At 43.2% G+C, this 25,882-nt stretch overlaps 1 protein-coding gene across 8 annotated transcripts; it reads left to right on the top strand.

The window, feature by feature from the left end:
• The first annotated feature begins 1,067 nt into the window (after positions 1–1,067).
• HUS1 (HUS1 checkpoint clamp component) lies at positions 1,068–24,271 on the top strand. 8 transcript variants are annotated; one of them, XR_004433221.1, is made up of 10 exons: positions 1,068–1,223; positions 1,854–1,981; positions 2,076–2,252; positions 3,853–3,960; positions 5,316–5,390; positions 12,007–12,106; positions 13,395–13,514; positions 16,370–16,528; positions 17,181–17,248; positions 22,380–24,271. XR_004433221.1 is itself a non-coding variant. In XM_033194211.1 (8 exons), exons 1-8 carry the CDS (start codon positions 1,172–1,174, stop codon positions 16,450–16,452), a joined length of 843 nt encoding a protein of 280 aa, XP_033050102.1. In that variant the 5' UTR covers positions 1,068–1,171; the 3' UTR covers positions 16,453–18,525. The 8 variants fall into 8 exon arrangements, 4 of the variants coding, with proteins under 4 accessions (XP_033050102.1, XP_033050106.1, XP_033050105.1 ...); XR_004433220.1 differs by having other exon boundaries at positions 16,370–16,563; XR_004433223.1 differs by lacking the exon at positions 22,380–24,271 and having other exon boundaries at positions 17,181–18,525.
• Positions 24,272–25,882: the final 1,611 nt, after the last annotated feature.

Below are 25,882 nucleotides of genomic sequence, written 5' to 3'. Positions count from 1 at the left end.
GCCTGGCACAGTGGCTCATGCCTATAATCCCAGCACTTTGGGATTATAGCCAAGATTGCACCACTGCACTCCAGCCTGGGCAACAGAGCGAGACTCCGTCTAAAAAAGAAAAAAATTAACCGGGCCTAGTAGCTTGTGCCTGTAATCCCAACTACTCGGGAAGCTGAGGCAGGAGAAACCCTTGAACCTGGGAAGTGGAGGCTGCAGAGGGCCGAGGTCACGCCATTGCACTCCAGCCTGGATAACAGAGGCAGACTCCATCTCAAAATCATCATCATCATCATCATCATCATCACCTGCATTGTCTTGATTCTATATGTCAAGTTAAAGACAACGGTCTAGGCTCCTATTTGCAAAGGGCATTAAAAATAACAATTAACATAGATAATCTTTAGTCTTTGAAAAACCAAATTAGATACAACTGTTACTTCATTTCCCCCTTTAAAATTTATTTCCTTTTAAAAAAACCTAATGACATTATTTATGCTAATAAGAATTTTATCGGATGTAATAAAGTTCGTCTTGAGGCAAACTGCAGAATTGTCACTTAACGTCAGTGTTCTTTAAGCATCCCGTCTTTACCAACTAGCCAGTAATATGTTAAATTTTTTTAAAAGTCATTTAAAACAGTTTTCAGAACCTTAATCAACCAAGATGCTTCAATACCAAAGTACCGGTACCGTCATCTGAGGCTGGAGGGTTTAAAGCTGCTCTACCTTAGAGAGGTATATTTAAGATAATATTGTTTAACCTTTATAAACGACTAATTGTATTTGGATATTTTAAAATAGCACTTGAAGTAGGTGTCACAAAATTCTTTCAAAACGTGAATTCTCAGAACCACCTCCCCAAATCTGGGGCTTGAAGCCACCGCCTCACTAAAAGTAGATTCCACCATTAACCCGGAGCGCGGAGGCATACCCGGAGACTGGGACCCCACCTCCTCGGGGCGTGACCTGTGATCCTTGACCCGTGACGCCACCTTCTCTGGGGCGTTACCCCTGGCCCCACCACCCCAGGGGCGTGGCCCGGAGGCAATCCTGGCAAGAACCGGGTAGCCGGAGCCGGGCGGAACCAATGTGCGCGCCGCCGTGTTTCCGGGTGGGGATACTCAGGGCGCGACACTTATCTGTTACCCACAGAGGCCGTCGCGCCTGCGGCAGGAGCGGCCATGAAGTTTCGGGCCAAGATCGTGGACGGGGCCTGTCTGAACCACTTCACACGTGAGCAGGGAGGCCGGAGGGGAGCGAGGGAAGAACGGAAAGAAGCAGTGAGCGCGCGGTGTGGACCGCGGAGGAAGATCAGAGCGGGGATGGGCGGCGGAAGGGGCCGCGGAAGGATGGGGCAGGCATGGGGTGCTGGTGGAGGCCGCGGGAGGATGGGGCAGGGAGTGCGCGGGTTGGGTCGGAGGGCACTTGTCGGGGTGAAGGCGGCTTTCAAGGGACGTTTCTGAAACTTGATTCCGATCACGCGGCTTTAAAAGCAAGCGGCCACTGCTCCCACAGACGGTTTTATCAGGCATTGACATTCCTTCAAGGCCCCATTCGTCCCTCCACCCTGACAGTGCCTAACCTTGCATTGAACTCTGTACTGCAGTAAGTTCGTGTTAAATGAATGAATGACTAGTAGGTGCCTGTTTTCTTATTTGAGCACTGATGATGTGTGCTGTACATCTCCCCGGGTTTGTTGGGAGAATTGCGTGACATCAGACTTTCCAGTGTGATACCGGTGTAAGTGATTATTTTTCCACCGAGAAGTTGCACCATGATGAACAAGAAATTCTGTAAAATAAGTTGGTCTCTAGGATACATGATGTGCGTTTTAGTAATTCCTTATTTTAACCCCTGCTTTAGGAATCAGTAACATGATAGCCAAGCTTGCCAAAACCTGCACCCTCCGCATCAGCCCTGATAAGCTTAACTTCATCCTTTGTGACAAGCTGGCTAATGGAGGGGTGAGCATGTGGTGTGAGCTGGAACAGGTGAGCAAAAACTTCTGAGAGGCCTGCACACTCTCCAGATTGTCTCTGGAAAGACCACAAATGCCCTGCCTCATCCCCCGTGTTTTTCCCATAGGAGAACTTCTTCAACGAATTTCAAATGGAAGGTGTCTCTGCAGAAAACAATGAGATTTATTTAGAGCTAACATCGGAAAACTTATCTCGAGCCTTGAAAACTGCCCAGAATGCCAGAGCCTTGAAAATCAAACTGACTAATAAACACTTTCCCTGCCTCACAGTCTCCGTGGAGCTGGTGAGTAGGAGAGTCAGGGTTTCAGAAATTTCCCACAGAAGTCTTGGCCTCGAAGGAATAGACACAGTTAGCCTAGCCTCTTTAACAATAAATATTGTTGAAAGCTATTTGGTTTATTTAAATTTAAAGATCTGGTCCATAACTATATTTTGCATTAGAGTCAGTTCCTCCTCATTTTAAAATAGTGTTGTTATCATATGCATTCGGCTAGACTGCTGCTTTTTCCAAGCCATAAAACTTCCAGCCTCTCTATTTCTTGTAGTGGTATTGTCACCTTGTCTAGAAATCATGGTTTCTATGCATTTTCACCGTTGACATGTTTTCTCCCCACTCGTACCCTGCCTCATCTGCTGTAATAACCTTTAAATGGCCCCTCATTGTTCAGTACACATATGTTTTATATGCTACTGCCAGATGAATTTAGTGCACAGCTGTCCTCCAAACACACAAATACACAACCTCATGCGCACACATACAACCCAGAGTTGCTCTTGTTACTCATGGAATGAGGTTCATATTTCCTTTTTTTTTTTTTTTTGAGACTGAGTCTGTCTCTGTCACCCAGGCTGGAGTGCAGTGGTGCGATCTGGGCTCACTGCAACCTCCGCCTCCCAGGTTCAAGTGATTCTCATGCCTCAGCCTACCAAGTAGCTGGGATTACAGGCACCCACCACCACACCCGGCTAATTTTTGTATTTTTTTAGTAGAGTTGGGGTTTCACCATGTTGGCCAGGCTGGTCTTGAACTCCTGACCCCAAGTGATCCACCTACCTCGTCCTCCCAAAGGCCTCCCAAAGTGCTGCAATTATAGGCATGAACCACCGCACCCGACCCAACTTTTCTTCATAACTCTCGACTCTTTACAGTCAGGCAGTTCTTAGAGCTAATTAGGGTATTTCATGTCACAACATAAGTTTGGTATGTTTTTTCTATTGCTTAAGGAAAAGCAAGATAGTAACGTATAATACTTTTTGTCCAAAAGTGCAAGATATTTTGTTCTGTGAGTCTCATAGAAGCCCCTAGAAGTAAATATAGTTTGCCTTTTAACTGTTTAGAAACTGCAGCACCCTGAGTGTCCCATGCCCAAAGAGTGGCCTTCTCTTGGTTGCGTCAACATAGCAGGCTTGCTTCTTTCTGCCTCATGACTTTACATGTGCTGTTTCCCCAGCCTGAAACCCTGTCCCCTTGTTCCTGTCTTCCCATGGCTGTTGCTTTTGGTGGTATCTGAAATGTCACCTCATCGGTCTAAGGAAACTCCCCCACACTCACCCTGGTCACTGTGGTTTGCTTTCTCACGACTGTAATGAGCATGTCGTGCAATTTCATTTGTTGGCATTTTTATTGATCCGTTTGTTCCACTGGAACACTGACGACCTTTTTGTCTTATTCACCACACTTCCCAGTTCCTGCAAGTACCCAGAGTCCGTTCAATAAATATTGGCACCATCAATATTGGTCGAATGGCTTTTCAGGGAATACATTGACAGCATTCCACTTAGATTTGGCATTTCAACTCTTTTGTCCTCCTGTCTTTGGGTTGTTTTGTTGTTGCTTAATATTAACAACAGAAATATTTTTAAATTAATTCTTTTCTTGGCAGTTATCTATGTCAAGCAGTAGCCGCATTGTGACACATGACATCCCCATAAAGGTGATTCCTAGGAAATTGTGGAAGGACTTGCAAGAACCGGTGGTCCCAGATCCTGATGTAGGTGATGCCCGCAATCCTGTTGTACACCCCACATTAAATGGCATGACTTGAATTCTCTAATTTCAGTTGTAGTCTTGCAGTATATTTTATTTTTAAAGGATTCTTAAGGAAAACATTAGAATATTTGCCTTTTGTTATTTACATAAAACATCTTAAAACATGTTGCATATGATAGAAATGTCATGCCTTCCTATATGTAGAAAATGTCTCACTCAGCAACATCATTTTTTTTTTTTTTTTGAGACGGAGTCTCGCTCTGTCTCCCGGGCTGGAGTGCAGTGGCTGGATCTCAGCTCACTGCAAGCTCCGCCTCCCGGGTTCACGCCATTCTCCTGCCTCAGCCTCCCGAGTAGCTGGGACTACAGGCGCCCACCACCTCGCCCGGCTAGTTTTTTGTATTTTTTTAGTAGAAACGGGGTTTCACCGTGTTAGCCAGGATGGTCTCGATCTCCTGACCTCGTGATCCACCCGTCTCGGCCTCCCAAAGTGCTGGGATTACAGGCTTGAGCCACCGCGCCCGGCCAGCAACATCATTTAAAACACAACTAAAATGATACTTTGGAGGACAATTAGTATTTGTTAGTATTCTTGACCTTAGACACCAATTTGGGTTTCCAAGACTTGATCTTTTCCTCAGCCAGTCAGGAGCGATATCTGGATGTGCACGAAAGCCAAGAAGAGAGGAATTTCATGGTTTAGGGCTAATATGGGTTAACAGTCATGCTGATGGTTAACCCTAGAACCCCAGAAGGTAAAGATGACGCCAAAGGGCCCATTTCCTCTTGCTCACAATTTATTTAAGAAGAAAGTACAAAAATATGCTGGGTAAAATAATTACCTGACTTTTACTAGACAACTTCTACACTGATTTCGAAAAAGCTCATGTTTTACAGAGCACCCTTGGTAACAGTCTCAGGTGTGATGCAGTGACTCTCTGCCATATTTTTGCACAGAGCATGGAAAAGGCCCCTGAATCATAGGTGTAAGTGTCCCTTAGAGGAGGGCCTACTGCTGAGTGCCTGAGTTTTATTCCCCCTGGACCAATATAGGGACTTCTCAGCTGAAGTGCCCTATTCCTTCTTGAGCCAGAAGAATGCCCGCAGGGACATGGTTGCTGAGGTAACCAGAGGCAGGCATTCCATTCTTTAATTTTGCTTGCGCATCCTTGAGTTAGTGAAATAGAATTGGTTTTCTTTTTATATTTTTAAAAGAACTTTATTCAGAAAATTGTCAAATAGTATCCCGTAGTTTTTGAGCATGCAGTGTGTTCCAGAGTTAGTTATGGAGCCCTTGTCATTACTAGAGTATATTAATATTTTTAATACTTGTGCTTTTTCTCATTGGTTTTGTAGGTTAGTATTTATTTACCAGTCTTGAAGACTATGAAGAGTGTTGTGGAAAAAATGAAAAACATCAGCAATCACCTTGTAAGTCACAACTTCTTTAGAAAAGAACTCTGAAGTATTTGGTGGAGCGGCATGGGTGCTCTAGCTCACCCTGCAGCAGTCCACGCAGATGGGCACCTCCTAACCAAGTTCCCACTCATGAGGACCTGGCCTAGTGCTGAGAACGTGCAGATTACTAGTTGGATTTAGAAACCTATCCCAGTACTTTTCAAGTCTCATTCACTGAGGAAAGCTTTTATGTTTGCCTTTAATCCCTTGTGTTTATAGTATATTAAGGATCTGTTCAGCCGTTCTGCCTGTTTTTCCTCTTACATTTTGGATGAAACATTATTTTTTTTTTTTTTTTGAGACAGAGTCTCACTGTGTCGCCCAGGCTGGAGTGCAGTGGTGCGATCTCAGCTCACTGCAAGCTCCGCCTCCTGGGTTCACGTCATTCTCCCACCTCAGCTTCCCAAGTAACTGGGACTACAGGCGCCCGCCACCACGCCCAATTACTGTTTTGTTTTTGAATTTTTAGTAGAGACGGGTTTCACCGTGTTAGCCAGGATGGTCTCAATCTCCTGACCTCATGATCTGCCTCGTGATCCCTCCCAAAGTACTGGGATTATAGGTGTGAGCCACTGCGCCCAGCCAGAACATTGTATCTTTTACATGCTAATGTGCCCGTATTTTTCTATGAGTCACTGATATGATTGACAGTGAGTTTGGAATTTCCTGTCTGCCTGCCAAATGTCTTTCAGTGAGCCAGGGACAAAGGTATGCCATACCATAGCAGCCTTTATTCCAAGCACCCCTCACACCAAGCTAGGGGGCACTTTTATATTTCTGTTTATTTCCTGTTTATTTTGTGAAAGTCTCCTATGGCCATGTGGCTCGAAATGTTACAGTGTGTGACAGTGGTGGGAAATACGTGGATTATCCTCATTCATACCTGGGGTTATTCTGAGTTCTTCACTCACTGCCCCTCCCCCTGCCCCCTGCTCCCTCCTACCCCACTCCAAAAAACACACTTGGTTATGTCCCTGAATCTTTTAAAAACCACTGTCCACCTGATGCAGCATAAACTTTTGATCTTCCTAGTATACCAGGCCACCTCTGTAGCCACATCTCTGTTGTATTGCCACACCCTCCCTGCAGAACCAGGCTGGGTTCTGGTATTCCCCAACAATGCCTCTTCTTTTCTGTTCAGTTTCTTTGCCATTTCGCACATGGCTTCTTCTCTCCATCTCCCTGGAAGGCACTTAGCCATTCTCATGCTTCATCACAGACCTTTCCCCACCACCCCTCTGGAAGCCCCTCCTCCATGGAGCTGAGCTGTCCAGTGTACGTGGTAAATCACCTGCTAATATCTCTGAAGGTCTCCTGAACCACCAGCTTCTTGATAAGGGCAACCCCGCTTAATCTTCTTTGTGTCCCAGCTGCCCAGTTTGAGATTGCCACTCGGTAGGCAGCAGTTAAGTGTTACATTTAATGAAAGAAGGAAGTGACTGGGCATCTCTAATGGGAAGGTGGACATTTTTAGTGTGTTAAATTTTTAGTGTTAAAATTTAGTGTTAAAATTTAGCTTCAAGAGGTCTTTGAAATCACAAAAGTATTTTGAAGCCTAGAAAATGTACACTGGGCTGTTTTTTCCTAGAGTTCTGCTCACTAAGAGCATTGCTGTCGTTGGACCTAACTCAAGGCTTTTCTTTCATAAATTCTATATAGAGCTCATTTTAATTTAAAATCTGTTTTCCATGAAGCAGTGTGCACTGTGCCGACATTGGTGTCACCTGTGACTGCAGTGATGTGGATCCAGTTGTCAGGCTGGCTTCATCTAGGGATACCCTGGGGACTTCCAGAGAAATTTAAAGAGGCCCAGGAGAGAAAAGACAGGATGGTTAATTGAAGGATGGCATTTGTTTGTTCTTTCTGTTCGATGAAAATGATTCAGCAAAGTAGAGAGGTAGAAGGGTAGCTTAGAATCATCAGAGGTGTTTTGTTTTCTCTTTTTTGTAGTTTAAAAAACAGACATTTTGTGGAGTGGCTACTACATTCTGGAATTACTAAATGGAAAGTTATCAAGTTACTGCAGCAAAGTACATAATCAAGTTACTGTAGCAAAGTACGTAATGAGGTCTTCCTGGGTATCCAGAATTCTGTGTCTGAATATTACAGGCAGTAGAATTAAGGAAAATGGTAGACTCAACACACTAAAAATGTCCACCTTCCCATTAGAGATGCCCAGTCACTTCCTTTCATTAAATGTGAAGTGTGACTGATGGGATGGGTTGTGTATGTGACTCATGCAGGAACAGAAAAATAAGCAAGAACTGGAGGGAATCGACATCATGTTCTAAGACATTACTTCTAAGTTCTACCATGTGTGTGAATCCCCTGGGATCTGGTTAAAGTGCAGGTTCTGATTTGGGAGGTCTGAGCTGGAGCCTGAGGCTCTATTGCTGACCAGCTCCTGGGGGATGTCAGTGCTGCCTGCCTTCAGACCACATCACGTAACAGTACTTTGTGATTTGTGCCTGTATTACTCCGTTTTCACACTGCTATAAATATGTTACCTGAAACCAGGGAATTTATAAACAAAAGAGGTTTAATTGACTCACGGTTCTGTCTAGCTGAGGAGGCCTCAGGAAATTTACAATCATGACAGAAGGCAAAGGGGAAGCAAGGCACGTCTTACATGGCAGCTGAAGAGAGAAGAGCACAGGAAAAACTGTCATTTTTAAAACCATCAGATCTCATGAGAACTCCCTCACTATCATGAGAACAGCATGGGAGAAGCTGCCCCCGTGATCCAGTCACCTACCACCAGGCCCCTTCGTCAGCACTTGGGGATTACAATTCGAGATGAGATTTGGGTGGGAATACTGAGCCAAAACAAACCATATCAGTGCCATACTATATTGTACTTCAATTGTTATCTGAGAAACAGCTTTGCAGGGTCACCTTAATGATGGAAACCAGAGAGTCTATGTTTAGAGTCATGATGTGGAAGAGGGGAGTCTTTGGAGCCAGACACCTGGGTTCAGCTCCAGGCTGCGCTGTACAGTGAGTGCCCTAGTGCTGGGTACTACCCCAAATAGGGATAACAGTGCAGCTATGACAGGGGCTTCGTCACTTTTTATAAATTTAGAGATAATTTTTACTAGGTGCCCAGTATAGTCAGCATTCAGTAAACAATAGGTGACTATTTTAAGGAAATCATTGAAAAGATCTTACCCTGATACTTAAGAAATCAAGTGTGTTGATGTGCATCATATTCCAAATAACCGAATCATAAAATAGACATGGGTGACCAGTGTTCAGAGAATTAGTTGTTTGTTAATTGCTTCAATAAGTATTGACTCAAGGCCACCATGTGCTAGGCACCAGGTGTTAACATTTAGGAGGGAGTTAGAATCTAATGTTCTGGCCGGGCGCGGTGGCTCAAGCCTGTAATCCCAGCACTTTGGGAGGCCGAGACGGGCGGATCACGAGGTCAAGAGATCGAGACCATCCTGGCTAACATGGCGAAACCCCGTCTCTACTAAAAATACAAAAAACTAGCCGGGCGAGGTGGCGGGCGCCTGTAGTCCCAGCTACTTGGGAGGCTGAGGCAGGAGAATGGTGTAAACCCGGGAGGCGGAGCTTGCAGTGAGCCGAGATTGCGCCACTGCACTCCAGTCTGGGCGACAGAGCGAGACTCTGCCTCAAAAAAAAAAAAAAAAAAAAAAAAAAAAGAATCTAATGTTCTGTTACTGAGACTTTTAGGAATTCAAAAAAAAATACAAGAGAACATTTAAGCCTGAAGTGCATCTAAGACCATTGCAAGTTGCATTTTTGAATAAGTATTTATTTATTTATATCTAAAACCATTGTTTTTCAAAACAATGGGAATTTACAGATCTTGAGTGTGTGGTTATTTGGAACAAATGAGCATAAGTCATGTGTTAGCCTTACAGAGCCCCAATAAGCAGTCCAGCATATTCACAAAGATTGTTTTATGTATTTTATTTCAGTCACCTATTGTTCCAGATTGTAGGAAAGCGGGTTAGGAAATATAACAATCTGTTTTTTGGATTAATGAAAGAAAAGGGTTGAAAGTGAGTATTTCTCATTCAAAGTAGATTATACAACAAGTAAGTCTGGGGCACTATTTTTCTATTAATGTGAAAAACTCAGAAATAAGAGTTCACCCAAGTTAGAAAAACTTTGTTTTTGGAATGAAAACTATTCAGAGTTCACCAATTTTAAGGAACAGGAACAAGGAACACTAAATTGTATTCAGTAAACATGGACGCTGATACAGAACTGTGCAGACAGGATGCCTTCTCTCTTTTCTCTCTGTGGCACTGTGAGGATGGAATGGCCCTAAATAAGACTAGTTGCTAGATGACACTTTTAGAGTACAAGATGGCAAAATGCTGTCTGGCAGACTACACACAGGCTTTCCAGAGACCTCCTAGGCTTTAACATTGGGCAGATATCAACGTCAAAAAGAGAAATAATATGTACTGGTTCTTTTAGGAGGAAGTTTCATTGTAGGTGCGGGAGTGGACCAGGATAGGTTAGCAAAACCTCAAACCACACTGTGGCATATGCTTCATTTCTAGGTTCCATCCAATTAAAAGAACTGATTGGTTGGTGGGGGGGATAGAGAGGAGGTTCAAAGGAAAGGAGACCCTTGTGACCTGTGGAGACAGTCCTAAGGCAGCAAGAGCAGGAGTAGAAGAGGGGCGCCCGATGGTATGTGAGGGAGAGGCAGAAGTCTGGTAGCCTGGGCATGTGGAGTTCAGCTCACCCATCCTCAGTCCTGGTAACCCAACAGCAGCCCCAGACCCTTCTGGATTTGGGAATTTCATTTTCCAACATGTGAGTTTATTTTCTAAATAAATGGATATGTTCTCGTGAAATTCTAAAGGCCTTATAGTCATATTAAATGTGTATTTATGACAAATGGTTTATTATATTTTATAAAAATAAGACACTGATTTCCACATTCTTTTCTCATTTTCCTCCTTCCTGTTTTGTAATGGTTATATTATGTCTACATCATCAGAGCATAAAATTTTATTACTACACATTATTCTGTCCTCTTTGCTCCTGTTGTTTAGTTTTGGTTCCAAAGGTCAAAATAAGGCTCACACTGTTTATGCTGTAAGTTCTCCAATGATTTTTTGGTTTTTAAAAGCTTATTCTCTAGCATATCACTCAGCAAGGGCTCACAGGAATAGGATTCCATTGGTTATCATGTGTTGAGAATGTCAGTTTGGCTCACTGCACTGCATTGTCTGCTAGTGTATATTATTGCTATCAAAAAGTCTGATTCCATTCTGATTTTGTTTCACAGCTTGGATTTATTCATTTGAAGGTGGGGACTAAATACTCTGGGGATTTTCCCCATTTTCTTTAAATCCAACTGTCTTGACCATCCGGGGTCAGTTTTCCCAGGTGTGTGGTGGGTCCTTTCAGTAAGTGGGCCCAAGTCTTCATTCACTTCAGGAAAGTTTTGAGCTGTAGTTGATAGCATTTATTTTCCAGTGTTTTCTTTTTCTTCTGGGACTCAGAGGGCTTGGTTCTTCTCTACCATCCTTATTATTTTCTGTCAGATCCTTTTCATCTCTTTGTTTCTGTTTGGTAAATTTTATTTTTCTCCTTTCCATCCCAGTTTCTCTTACTATTCTCTCTGTGGCACCTATTTGCTCTAGTCTTCTTCCTTCTAAACTGGTTTCTGTTTCTGAAATTTTTCCTTGTGTTTCTAATTACTTCCTGTACTGTCAGCTATGTTTTCATATGTGCATGCTGTCTGGTCATCTCATGTCTGAGCTTCCCTGATTCTGATTTATGTTCTGTCATAGCTTTTATTATTGTTCATTTCTTTTAGTTGGTCTTGAAATAATAGGCTACACTCTGCATCTGGTTTGCAGAGTGCCTTTAGTTTCTGAGTGTGCTATTTGGACATTATAATTTCTGTTTTTCTTTTTTCAGAATATTATTATATGGAAGTCAACCACAATCCTTTTGTTGTTGCTGTTGTGGGTGGTTTTTCTGGTTATTTTAGGAGGAAGTTTCATTGTAGGAGTGAAAGTGGACCAAAATAATTTTCTAACTAAATGACTCTAGAATTCTCTGTTCTTTGTAACCATAAAATATTAAAACATGCATCCTCACCACGTCTCCGGGACTTTCTGAGATCTGTCCCTCTTTTTCCTTCATTTAAAGCGTCATTCCCTTTTTTTTTTTGCCCAAGGTGCCCATTCTGCTCAGTTGAGGCTCTTACTTCCCGTGGTTCCGTCTCACTGCAGGACTCTGTCCTGCTGTGAGGGAGTTCTCATCAGCCCCACCAAGCCCTCCCTAGAGCCCTGCCCTTGTGCTGCTGTAGTCTCCTGGCAAACCTGTTTTCACATCTTTACTGTGTTCTCCATTCTGGGAGGCAGGCAGGGGGACTGCCCCTTTGAGATTTTTGGGAGGTTTCTGAGTTCTTGGCTCTTGGGCCTTATCTTCTCTCTTTCGCTGATAGCACGGGGGTCTCAGGGCGCTCTGAGGTGTTTTGAGGTTTTGTAGGGTACTTTGTCATCTGGTTCTGTGAAAGCTGCCGCCCATGGAGTTTTTTTCCTTTTGTCTTCCTTCTCTAAGACTATGTAAAATACTCAATTTGCAGGTTATTGAAGCAAACCTAGATGGAGAATTGAATTTGAAAATAGAAACCGAATTAGTATGTGTTACAACTCATTTTAAAGATCTTGGAAATCCTCCTTTAGGTAAGTGTTCTAGTGGGTTATATTTTGCTTTTGATAAGTTAACTGTGTCAGATAACCTACCTATTGAGGTCTCTTAATGTAAACAGGTTGAAATTCAGTTGACTTTGTTTCGTGCTTGGGTAAAGAACAAGGGAATTGAGATTGGACTACGTATCTCTGTGGTGTAGTGGAGCAGTTAGCCACCAGGGGGAGAAGCTGTGCCACCAAGTAGCTGACGGATCTGTGCAGGGTCTCCATACTCTGTAGAATTTGGATCAAGTTAAATAACCTCCAAGATCCCTTCCAGCTCTTCAATTCCTATTCTACTCCTAAAGATTTCCATTTCTCACCTGGAATGGATTCAGAAAGGTAGATACATTTGTTCTTATATTCTCCTCCTTTAGTTACTTCCATATGTAAGAAATTAGTGTAGCAGATGCAAAACTGTTTCACCTGATCACATTTCTCATCTCATACAAGGTAATAAGGGACGATAGAGTCAGTTCAGCAAGTGGGGAAAGAGGGGACGGTTGGACAGTCTGGCGAGTCATAAGCCAAGAAGGGGTTAGAATCATGGCTGGAAAGTGGGCAGCTGCACAGTAGCAGGAGCTGCCTCAGCAGGAAAGCAGGCAAAGGACCAGGGGAGAAACACCTGGGGATGATGAGAAAATCATTTTATGATACATAGGTGTTCCATAACCAATAAAATCGGCCCTGGTCACGTTTAGAATTAAGTTACTACAAGTTTGCTTGAATATAAACACAGATTTTAGCATAGAGTTGGAAGGAATCTTTACTTTCTAGTTAAGAGCATCCTATTCCAGCAGAGTGAAATCCATGTGGTTATACCTTTGATAATATTGTGTAAAGTGATTCATTCTGATGTCACTCATTTTGTTTCTTTTAATAAACATAAGGTGGGACTTACCTTTGGTACTTTCTCAGAAGTTGAAAGCATTTTTTTTTAATTGCACTTGAGAATGACAGGCCTTGCATTAGTTAATGTATATATTTTCACTCTTAAAATACATAGTGAGTACAGATAAATACAATTTTCTTTGACCTAAAGAGGGGGATTGTGTTATATTTCAAGTCCCCTGTAAATAAAGATGCCCTGGAAATTATCATAGTATTTTAAATAGTTAGGACCTAATGCTTAATGAATGACAACATTTACAAGTTGCAGTACTTCTCCAGGATGCTAAAACCAGTGCTAAAGTGAATCACTTATTCAAGTAAAATGCAAGTGTCTCCAGGTTTCTTGTTATGTGCGAAGATGTTGTATTTAAACGCATTCCTATCATTTTAGCCTCTGAAAGCACCCATCAAGACAGGAACGTGGAACACATGGCTGAAGTGCACATAGATATTAGGAAGCTCCTGCAGTTTCTTGCTGGACAACAAGTAAATCCCACAAAGGCCTTATGCAGTGAGTGTGCTTGTCTGTTTTGTTTTTCATATTCTTTCATATTCTAAATGCTTCAGTCAACTCTAATCTAACAGATTGCATATAGTCTCATAAGTCCCCCAAAAAAAAGCTCAATTATGTGGACTTTAGCTTCCTGGGACAGTCGGGTGTTTAAAATTTTCCTGGATTTAGAAGTACCTAAGGTGGCAGCAGAGAAACAACCCCGGGCACTCTGTTAGCGCTGAAACCTGCAGCCACACTGGTTGGTAGGTGGTTTGTGCTGCCTCAGCTGGCCAGCGCACCTGCCTGAAACCTGCAGCCACACTGGTTGGTAGGTGGGGTGTGCTGCCTCAGCTGGCCAGCGCACCTGCCTGAAACCTGCAGCCACACTGGTTGGTAGGTGGGGTGTGCTGCCTCAGCTGGCCAGCGCACCTGCCTGAAACCTGCAGCCACACTGGTTGGTAGGTGGGGTGTGTGCTGCCTCAGCTGGCCAGCGCACCTGCCTGAAACCTGCAGCCACACTGGTTGGTAGGTGGGGTGTGTGCTGCCTCAGCTGGCCAGCGCACCTGGCGACGCCCTCGGGAGGATGGGTGCAGATCATCCCACCTCCATGGCCATCTAATTTGACCTACTCAGAGTGCCAGACACGGTTTGGCTTGGATTTAAGTTTCCCCTCGTGATGCCTTGTTTCCTTTCTGTGGCTACGCTGGCCTGCACTCGCTGCCCCATATCTATCCCTTGGCTGCTGCTTAACAGTTGCCTCTTGATTCTGGCTGGGCCCTGTCTTGTGAGGTCACACACCTGCTCCAGCGCTATTCATCTGCTGACCACACATGAGAAGGTCATTACCTGCCAAGAGCTTTTCAAGGCATTTTTGTCACCTTCTACTGAAATCACAGCGACTGCAGCCTGGATTTGAAGTTCCACGTTTTGTAGAATAGCTCCCAGGCTGAGCTGAGAGGAGGTTGGGCCAACACTGCACCTCATCCCCTTCGGATCTGCAGTGTGCTGTAGAGAAGAAACAGAACATTCTAGGTGGCAATGTCAAGGACCAGCCCTTTTAAATGAGAGACATGAGGAGAATCAGAAGAGACCATGGGAGGAGCGATGGGTGTTAGGGAATTGGGGAAGGCATCAGTTGGAGGGATGGGCACAGAAGGAGATACCACCAGAGAAGCAGCTCTGAGGGTAGAGATGGAGAAGCTAGATGAGGCCAGATCATGAGGAGTTTTGGAGTGAGGTACCTGTGCTGCTTTTTAAGGAACTTTGGCATGAACGGTGTCATATTTCTAAGGCCGAGCATAGTGGGAGCTGTGTGGCAGTGCCAGGTCCTTAAAGGTGCTTCTCAGAACCTTGATGTGCATGGAGATCACCTGGAGGTCGTGTAAAGGGACTCCTTGTTCATAGTTTGGGCTGGGCCTCATGGCTGCACTTCTCCCAAGCTCCTGTACAATGCCCAGACCCTTGGTCCTGACAAGCACAGTGTGAATGGTGAGAGGGTGAAATACTCCTCGTCTCTGTAGAGTATGGAAACACAGGGGTTGGGGGGTCCTTGCGCTGCACAACATCAGTCTTTGAACTTGGTATTTTGGGGACCTTCTGAATCCAAGGCTGATGAGGAACACAGAAGAGTTCTTATCAAAGGTGGTTGACTAAGCCATGTGTCTTCTCAGCAGTCACTTTGGTGTCCCCACGTGTAGCAGAGAAAGGAGGACCAGCAAATTGTGATGTAGCAAAAATTAAAAAAAAAACAACCCTAGGTTGAACTTCTCGTACCTTCTTCACTTCCCAAAGCCCCTTTCCTGTCTCTGTCAGTCTCCTTCCGGTGTCGGATCCGCTGTCCCTTCCTCTAGCTAGGTCCTGCCACCCTCGGTCCCTGCCTCTCCTGTGCCCTTGTACCACCTCTCTTAAAGAATGCTTGTCTTCCTGCTTGTCCTTTCTGGTCCTTTCCCTGACCTCCCATCTCCTGGGGTTGGCCTCTCTGCAGCCTGCTCATACATGGTTTCTTGTCACTCGCTCACATCTGCTGGAGAGCTTTCCTCGGCTGCTGTGCTGCAGCTCCCCGAGCTCTGGGTGGTTGTCACACTGTGTGCTCCTGCCCACCCTCATGTTGTCTTTACTTCCCTGCTTGGTTGCATGCCTGATGCCTTGGATTTTAGCCATCACCCATGGCCCTCCCAGGATTGGCAGGACCGTTGAGATGCAGGGGTCCATCCCATGCAGCAGTGTGTGACCTAGTCTGTCCCAGGTGTTGGGGGATCCTGGCTCTTGGCTCTTCTCAGCACAGTTCCTCCACACACTGGTGAGGAGCTGCTCTTCCCTGCAGAAGGATGCTGATGTGGGTGAATGTGGTTTGCCAGAAAGCCAGCCTGCTGGGTGTCTTGCCAAGGGCTTGGGCCGCTTCACGCTTCCTTTCCTCGCTGCAGGAGGCCACCAGTGCTGAACATCAAAGCTGATTCAGTACCGGTAGATGTGCTGCTTTATTGAATGATCTACCAAGGTAAAATTTTGCCAGGTCAAGAAATAGCAATTTAATCCATTTAGAAGAATGAATATAATTTGAAAAATTAACTTATTTCAAGACTAACATCTCAAAGTGTTGGGACCTGCTTTTAAATAGCTTTCTGGATTTTGAGACATACTTTTACTGGCTGTGATTTATAAGAACTTGTGGTTTGTGGAGTACTGTCCTAAATGCCAGTGATGCAGCCTCAGCTGTGGCAGTGAGAGTGAGAGACTGTGGTCTCCACAGCTGCCTCAGGGAAGACAGATGCCTAAAACAGGAGGCACAGGCTGGGAAGGCTGTTCTGAAAAAGTAGATATCAAAATGTGTGTGCTGCACTAGGTCTTTAAAATCATGGCTTTTCTCTTCCCAGATATTGTGAATAACAAGATGGTGCATTTTGATCTGCTTCACGAAGACGTGTCCCTTCAGTATTTCATCCCCGCGCTGTCCTAGCACCCTGTTGCTGGAGTTGGCATGCAGAGACTTTGTCAGGATGGGAGAGACCGTAGGCATTGTGTTCTGATCACTGGTCTGTGTCCTCACAGCACCGCACATCGACACACTGTACTTATTTGTCCCTCTCTAACATTTTAACTAAAAGTTGACTTAATGGCACACAGTTGGATAAACATATCACTTCATGCTGCTCATGTCTGTTTTGTTTTGTTTTTAAGACATTGAAAAGAAAAGCTAGAATTTATTTATTCAGACTTTAAAGAACAATTTCTCATTGACGTTGTGAAAATCCCCATGTATTTAGACTTGGTGTAGTAGCCAGAATTCGTGCAGCTGTTGCCTGGGAGCTGGGTACTTTCCCTCCAGGCAGAGGCTCTAGCTCAGCACGGCCTGTAGCGCACAGTCAGTCTTGCATTTCAGTGTTCACCCTGCTTGCTCCTGCCCCTTGGAGCCCAGTGACAGAAAGTATAGCCTCTGTCACCCCGCCGCCACTGCCTTGGTTACTCAGAGCGCTATGGGGTGTCACAGCTGCAGCCTTTGGGGTCTCTTTCTCTCTCTTGCTGAGGACTCAAGCCCACCTGAGTCCACTCCCCTCTTGATGCGTGGAGAGCTGGCCCAGCCAACACAGCTCTTCGCTGGGAGCTCCTTCTGCCATTCCAATGAGTTTCTTCCTGGGGCCAGTTTTGGGTTTAGGTTGTAATTCCTTATATTTCTTTCTTCCGCAGTGCATCGGATCTGTCGTTCTGGAAAGAAGACCCTTCTATTTAGAGTAGAAACAAACGAAACTTCTAAGGTATCATCTGTGTTAAGTGATGAGACCATATTTCTTTGATGTTTCTGAACATCAAAGCTGATTCAGTACTGGTAGATGTGCTCGTTCTCCCTGAAACATACTATCATATTTCCTATTATAATTCTATCTCATTGTCCTGTGGAGGTGGACATGATCAACAGTATCTTTTATTGTTTTGTTGTGTTTGAGACAAGGTCTCACTCTGTCACCCAGACTGGAGTGAAGTGCAACAATCATGGCTCACCGTCTTGACCTCCTTGGCTCAAGGCACCCTCCCACCTCAGCCTCCTGACTACTTGGGACTACCGGGGTGCGCCACCACATCCAGCTAGTTTTTAATTTTTCATAGAGACAGAGTCTCACTGTGTTGCCTAGGCTGGTCTTGAACTCCTGGGCTCAAGCCACCCGCCCACCGGGGCCTTCCAAAGTGCTGGGATTACAGGCATTAGCCATCAAACCCATCCATAAACATTATCTTAATGTCACAATACAAAACTGAGGCCTAAGTTGCTTAGGACAAGATGAAGAAATGGAAGACTAGCTAACATGAAAATTTATATTTTGGCTTTTTCATGTTTTTTGGTAAAACCAGTGTATTTGAATGGTTCTTTTGATGTTTAATAATGGTTTTTTGTTTGTTTGCTTGTTTCAGTTTTTTTTTTTTGAGACGGAGTCTCACTCTGTTGCCAGGCCGGATTGCCAGTGTCACGATCTTGGCTGACTGCAACCTCCACCCCCCAAGTTCAAGCGATTCTCCTGCCTAGCCTCCCGAGTAGCTGGGACTACCGGCGTGTGCCACCACGCCCAGCTAATTTTTGTATTTTTAGTAGAGATGGCGTTTCACTATGTTGGCCAGGATGGTCTCGATCTCTTGATTTCGTGATCCACCTGCCTTGGCCTCTCAAAAGTGCTGGGATTACAGGCGTGAGCCACCATGCCTGGCCTATGTTTAATAATGTTTAAATAGGGTGGAATATTTTGTTAACATTAACATTTTAAAATTAGAAGGCACCATTTTAATTTTTAAACCCTTTCTCGTTGTAACAAAATTAATTCCAGCTGTAGTGAGAAAACTTAAAAATCATGCTACAAAATGAAACAACATCTGAAAGTAGTTTTATAAAACTGAAATTGTTAAAGAGAATGGTATTAGTGACTTAACCATTTGCTCTATATGATATTTATTATCAAATACACATAATTTTGAAGATTTTAATGAGTGGCTTAAGATTTTATCTTTGTGTAGAATGTGGCTGAAGAAACCTTAGTTGAGATTCGAGAAGTTGGTGTCTGTTTCTGATTCTTATCACAACTTGCTACTTAGTGTCTACCAAGTCCTCCACCTCTTTGCTCCTCAAAGAGCTGTGAAAAATGATGGCAGGAGCCCCTACAAAACCACAGACTTAGAGAAAGGCACAGTGCTGCTTTATTGAATGATCTCCCAAGGTACAATTTTGCCGGGTCAAGAAATAGCAATTTAATCCATTTAGAGGAATGAATATAATTTGAAAAATTAACTTATTTCAAGACTAACATCTCAAAGTATTGAGACCTGCTTTTAAATAGCTTTCTGGATTTTGAGACATACTTTTACTGGCTGTGATTCATAAGAATTTATGGTTTGTGGAGTACTGTCTTGAATGCCAGGGTAAAATAAGGCAGTCCCATTCCTTGCCTGCCCTGGGCTGAGGGCCCCACGTCCTTTTGGTAGGCACATCTTTTCTCTCCTCCCTTGTTCTGCTCTCCCCCAGCATATACCTCCTAGCCCTAGGCAATTACTTGTCTAATATCTGTCTCTATATATTTGCCTATTCTGGTTTTTAGCTGTTTTTTTTTTTTTCCTGGGGGAGACAGGATCTGGCTCTGTCCCCCAGGCTGGAGTGCAGTAGTACAGTCACGGCTCACTGCAGTCTCAAACTCCTGGGCTTAAGCAGTCCTCCTTCCTCACCCTCCCAAGTAGCTGGAACCACAAGTGTGTTCCACTGTGCCTGACTAATTTTTTTTTTTTTTTTTTTTTGAGACGGAGTCTCACTCTGTCGCCCAGGCTGGAGTGCAATGGTCGGATCTCAGCTCACTGCAAGCTCCGCCTCCCGGGTTTACGCCATTCTCCTGCCTCAGCCTCCCGAGTAGCTGGGACTACAGGCGCCCGCCACCTCGCCCGGCTAGTTTTTTGTATTTTTTAGTAGAGACGGGGTTTCATCGTGTTAGCCAGGATGGTCTCGATCTTCTGACCTCGTGATCCGCCCGTCTCGGCCTCCCAAAGTGCTGGGATTACAGACTTGAGCCACCGCGCCCGGCCACCTGACTAATTTTTAAATTGTTTTGTAGAGAGGAGGTTTTGCCATGTTGCCCAGGACTCCTGGGCTCTAGCAGTCTGCCCGCCTCAGGCTCCCAAAGTGCTAGGATCATAGCCGTAAGCCACCACAGCCAGCAATTCTTTTTATGCAAGAATTTTATCAGCTGAGTTTTGAGGTCATTCTGTGCCATATTGGAGACACTTAAGAATTTCACATTCCAGTTGCTCCTGGCTAGCATCCAAGTGGCCCTGGTGTCCTCCAGCGCCTCCTTGGCCCAGCAGGGAACTGCTTAGCCGTCAGTTCTGTAGGCTGAGTTTACAGTGAGGGACTGTGCCTGGTGTGAAGGAGCCCACTTTTGGGGACCTAGAATGTGGCCTCAACAGTAGTCCTGGGGCTGGACTTCTGGTTCAGCCACTAGGCAAAGGTGTTTAATGACATTCATGTTCTTAGTGTATGTTGCCAATTTAGCAAAGCATCCATCATTTTGAAGAGGTACCAATTCAGTACTTTTTAAAACAGCTGTATTGAGATGTAATTCACATATCACACAATTCACCCATTTAAAATAGACTGTCTAGTGGTTTTTAGTACGTTCTCAGAGTTGTACAGCCATCACCACTATCAATTTTAGAACATTTTCATCACCCAGTAAAGAAACTTCTTAGCCATAAGTAATCATTTTTCATTTTTCTCTCCTCCCTTGTTCTGCTCTCCCCCAGCATATACCTCCTGGCCCCAGGCAATTACTTGTCTAATGTCTGTCTCTATATATTTGACTATTCTGGTTTATAGCTCTTTTTTTTTTCTTGGGGGAGACAGGGTCCAGCTCTGTCCCCCAGGCTGGAGTATAGTGGTACAGTCACGGCTCACTGCAGTCTCAAACTCCTGGGCTTAAGCAGTCCTCCTGCCTCACCCTCCCAAGTAGCTGGAACCACAGGTGTGTGCCACTGCGCCCGACTAATTTTTGTATTTTTTGTAGAGATGAGGTTTTGCCACATTACCCAGGCTGGTCTCAAACTCTTGGGCTCAAGCAGTCTGCCTGCCTCAGCCTCCCAAAGTGCTAGGACCACAGGCATGAGCCACCACACCCAGCATTTCTTTTTATCCAACTGTAATTATATATCCTTGACCAGGATCTCCCTTACCTGCTGCCCCCAAACACCTAAGCATCTGGTAACTACCATTCTACTCTCCTTCTATGAGATTTGCTTTTTTAGATTCTAAATATAAGTGAGATCGTGCATTGTCTGTGCCCGGCTTATTTCACTTAATATAATATTCTCCAGGGGTTCAACCATGTGGTTGCCAATGACCAGGTTTTGTTCTTTTTTATCGCTGAATAGTACTCCATTGTGTATATGTCCATTTTGTTTATCCATTCATCTGTTGATGGTCACTTAGGTTGTTTCCATATCTTGGCTCTAGTGAATAATGCCGTGAATATGGGAGTGCAAGATGTCTTTTTGATATACTGATTTCATTTCCTCTGGGTGAATACCCAATAGTGGGATTGCTGGATCATATGGTAGTTCTATTTTTAATATTTTGAAGAACCTCCATACTGTTTGCCTTAATGGGGATACTAATTTACATTTCCTCTAACAGCATACAGAAGCTTCCTTTTCTCCACATCCTTGCCAACACTTACCTTCTGTCTTTTTTTTTTCCCCCAAGAAAAGCCCAAACAAAGCTAATCTTTTATCTTTTTGGTAATGGCCATTTTAACTGCTATGAGGTGACTGAGGTGATACCTCATTATAGTTTTGATTTTCATTTTCCTGATGATTAGTGATGAACATTTTTTCATATACCCATTGGCCGTTTGCTTGTCTTCTTTTGAGAAGTCTGTTCAGGTCTTTTGCCCATTTTTAAATAGGCTTATTTGTTTTCTTACTATTAAGTTGTTTGAGTTCCTTTTATATTTTAGATATTAAATCTTTGTTGGATGTATAGTTTGCAAATATAATATTTTCTCCCATTCTATAGATTGTCTCTTTATTCTGTCGATTGTTTCCTTTGCTGTGCAGAAGCCTTTTAATTTGATGTAGTTTGATTTACCCATTGTTTGCATTTGTTGCCTGTGCTTCTGAAGTCTTGTTCATAAAATTCTTGCCTGTATAAATATAGTGAAGCATTTCCCCTATGTTTCCTCTAGCAGTTTCATAGTTTCAGGTCTTACATCTATGTCTTTAATTCATCTTGAGTTGATTTGTGTATATGGTGGGAGATAAGGGATTAATTTCATTCTTCTGCATGTGGATTTTCAGTTTTCCCAGCATTGTTTATTGAAAGACTGTCCTTTCTTTTCAATAAATGTTGTTATTGGCACCTTTGTTGAATATCAGTTGGCTGTAAATGTGTGGATTTATTCCTGGGTTCTCTGTTCCACTCATCTATCTATCTCTTTTTATACCAGTACCATGCTGTTTTTATAACTTTAATTTTATGGTATATTTTGAAGTCAGGTATTATGATGCCTCCGGCTTTGTTCTTTTTGCTCAAGATTGCTTTGGCCATCCAAGGTCTTTTGTGGTTACATACGAATTTTAGGATTTTTTTTCTATTGCTGTGAAGAATTTCATTGGTATCTTGGATAGGAATTGCACTGAATCTGCAGATTGCTTTGGACAGTATGAACATTTAAGAAATAATTATTTCAATCCATGAACACAGGATAACTTCCCATTTATTTGTGTCTTCAGTTTCTTTCATCAGTGTTTTATAGTTTTCATCCTAGAGATTTTTCACCATGGTTAAGTTTATTTATTTTTATATATATATATAGTATCTATTTATAGCTATTATAAATGAGATTTTCTTGATTTCTTTTTCAGATAGTTCACCATTAATGTATAGAAATGATACTGGCGTTATGGCTGTAATCCCAGCACTCTGGGAAGCCAAGACAGGTGAGTTGCTTGAGCTCGTGAGTTTGAGACCAGCCTGGGTAACATGGCAAAACCCCTTCTCTACAAAAAATACAAAAGTTAGCCAGATGTGGTGGTCCCAACTACTTGGGAGGCTGAGGTGGGAGGATTGGTTGAGCCCAGGGGGCTAAGGCTGCAATGAGCTGTGGTTGCAACACTGCACTTTCTGTTTCAGGGCAACAGAGTGAGATCTTGTCTCAAAAAGGAAATAATACAGATTTTGTGTGTTGGTTTTGTATCCTGAAACTTTACTGAATGTTTTTTAGTTTGAACAGTTTTTTTGGTGGAGTCGTTAGGATTTTCTATACTTATGATCATGTCGTCTGTAAACAGGGACAGTTTAACTTCCTCCTTCCCAATTTGGATGCCTTTGCTTTCTGTTGCCTAATTGCCTAATTACAGCATGTTCCTGTTCTGTAAATGTCCAATGAACTAGAGAATGATTCTTGGATAGTTAATATTGTCAATGTTGATGAACTCTTTTCCTTCTCTGAAAGCAGCTACTTTCTTGGAGGTTTCAATTCTGCATGGCAATTTGCAGCATTTCTAGTGGTACTGCTCCATATTTTATAGCTTTATGAAGAAGGTGTTTACTTTTTTTGAAATTACCTTGAGACATTTCAAATTGTGCAGAAGATATATGCACAAAAGCAAATGTCTTGCAGTTTGCTATAGCAGCTTATGCGTCATCTGACTCTTGAATAGCTTTTAATTCAGCTTTCAAATCTCACTTGAATTTGAGCAAAACCTTCATCTTTATTTGTATCTGGACAAATTACTTCAATTGCTTGACAGTAATGACCAATCAGTTTATTTAAAATGGTATCATTTAGTAGGACAGTGTTTTTCTCTAGTTTGAGCCAGTCAATTCAGCCAGTCATCTGGGTTGTTCATCATCATCATCACTGGTTATCAGTTCCTGAGTTATTTTTACCAGTGAGTTTTATACCTTCAGACAGCTATTTTGAATTATCTCAGGAATATCATATATCTCTGCCTCTTTAGAGTCAGTCACTGGCACTTTGTCTGTTTGGTGACATCATGTTTCCCTGACTGTTCTTCATCCTTGTAGTTATACATTGATATCTGAGCATTGAATATATAGGTATTTATCAACAGTCTTTACAATCTGGCCTTGTCTGTGATTGTCCTTGTACAGTAGGTCTGTCCAGAAATTGTAAGCACACTGTCTTTTTTGGTCTTTAAGCCCGTGAGTGCTACAGCCCGTGTAGTGCCAAATGGTGCCCTAAGCTCAGGTTCCCTACAGTTGGCTCTGTGATTTGTTTGCTGATTGCTGTAGGCCCCACCCCCATTCTTTGTTTCTAATTTACACCTAGTAGGCTAACCCTGATGGCACCTGCAGTGCTTCCAGTGGGAAAGGACCATAGTGTGCCCCTGTGAAGAGTCTCAGAATGGTGGGGAAGGTGAATACCCACCTCCTGCTCTTTTTTCCCACTGTAGACATTGTGATTCCAGAGAAGTTCTCCAAGTGAGGTGCTGTGTGCGCTTGGGTGGGGGTGTCATGATCAAACAGAACCATTCTCTGTACCCTCTGATCATGGTTTTTCTTGGCTCTGTGGTCCAGTGAGTTGTCACAGCTTCACTCCCAATTTCTGGGATAATCAGGGCAATAATCTTGCCACTGGGTATTTGCTTAGTTGAAATTATGTGGTGGGGACAGAAGCCAGTAACTTTTTTTTTTTTTTTTTTTTTGAGACGGAGTCTCGCTCTGCCACCCAGGCTGGAGTGCAGTGGCCGGATCTCAGCTCACTGCAAGCTCCGCCTCCCGGGTTCACGCCATTCTCCTGCCTCAGCCTCCCGAGTAGCTGGGACTACAGGCGCCCACCACCTCGCCCGGCTAGTTTTTTGTATTTTTTAGTAGAGACGGGGTTTCACCGTGTTAGCCAGGATGGTGTCGATCTCCTGACCTCGTGATCCGCCCGTCTCGGCCTCCCAAAGTGCTGGGATTCCAGGCTTGAGCCACCGCGCCCGGCCAGAAGCCAGTAACTTTAACTCCTCCATTTTGCTGATGGCTCTTGAATTCTGTTCTTTCATATGGATTTTAATAGCGAAGGTCTAAAAGGAAGCTTCAGTTTGGGATTTTTAGAGCTTCTTCTAAGTACAATTGTTGAATCAAGAGATAAAAATGATGTTATAACTGGAAATAACCCCGAGATTAAAAAGGAGATAAATTAGCCCCATTGGGACAGTGCTGTTGGGAATGTGAATTGGTATCACTTTCCTGGAGTCTAGTTTAGTATTTATTTTATACAGAATTCCTGAAAAGATGTGTGTCTCCTTTGACTCAGTACTTAAAGGAATTTACACAAAGGTTATAATCAAAGATGTTCTAGAACTGTTATGCTGGAAAATTATTCTAATTATGAATTAATTGGGGATCGGTGAAATAAACTATGGTTTGATATGCTCTAAAAAATAATGTTACAGAAAAACAGTGTACTGATATGACAAAATGTATACGACATAGTTAAAAAAGGAGGTTAGACATTGATATATACAGTATAATAGAAAAAGATCGGGAAGGTATACACTGACATTTAAATCTGGATATTTATGAGTGTTTTTTATTTCAATCTTTGTACATGTATGTATTTTCTAAAAATTGTATTACTATCTTTGTAATAAAGTAAATTATTTTTAAGGGACTAAATAATAAATATTTGTTATTTGAGTGCTTTATGTATTCACTTGGCAATTACAGTTTCCTGAACACTGAACTTCAGACTCTTCACAGAAGACTTTTTATTTGTCACTTTGATATTATGCCAGGTTTAGAATACTGGAGTCTCAATCAATAAGGTGGCACCGCATTGCAGAGTCATCTCTTTTTACCATGGGCCTAACATGGATGAGGATCAATCAGTATCTGTAAGTCTTTGCAGTGAGGGCAGAGTGACCACTTATTAAGTTCTAGGCTAAAGGATTCTGGGAAAGACCAGCCACACAGAGGACTTTACAAATCACTGGACAGTAAGGAAGATGACCCCACAGGTAGCATGAGAAAATGTAGCTGCCTTCCTGGAATCTAGGTCTTATTCGCCTGTAGCACAAAATGAACCAATCTTAAACCATAACCAGCGTATATAGCTTGGAAAGATGCTAAATTCCACACCCTAAGACCTAGGAATGGGTTTTGGCTCTTTCCAGCGTCCTAGTCTTGGGCAAGTCATTCAGCTTCTTGAGACAGTTTCTCTAACAGTGACTAAACGTGCTGACCACCTGTGGTGGTTGGAATTAGAGAAAATAGCATTACTCATTGGCAGGTTTCTAAATTGGAAAGTGTAAAATGTGAACATTTATAAGTGGTCTTAGTCTGTGTTGTGTGGCTATAGCTGATTCCCACAGACTGAGTCATTTATAAAGAAAGAGAGTTATTACAGTTTTGGGAG

Source organism: Trachypithecus francoisi, unplaced genomic scaffold (genome assembly GCF_009764315.1).
Source record: "Trachypithecus francoisi isolate TF-2019V2 unplaced genomic scaffold, Tfra_2.0 Lachesis_group4, whole genome shotgun sequence".
NCBI classification, from domain to species: domain Eukaryota; kingdom Metazoa; phylum Chordata; class Mammalia; order Primates; family Cercopithecidae; genus Trachypithecus; species Trachypithecus francoisi.
This window is presented reverse-complemented; position numbering and strand designations above follow the sequence as displayed.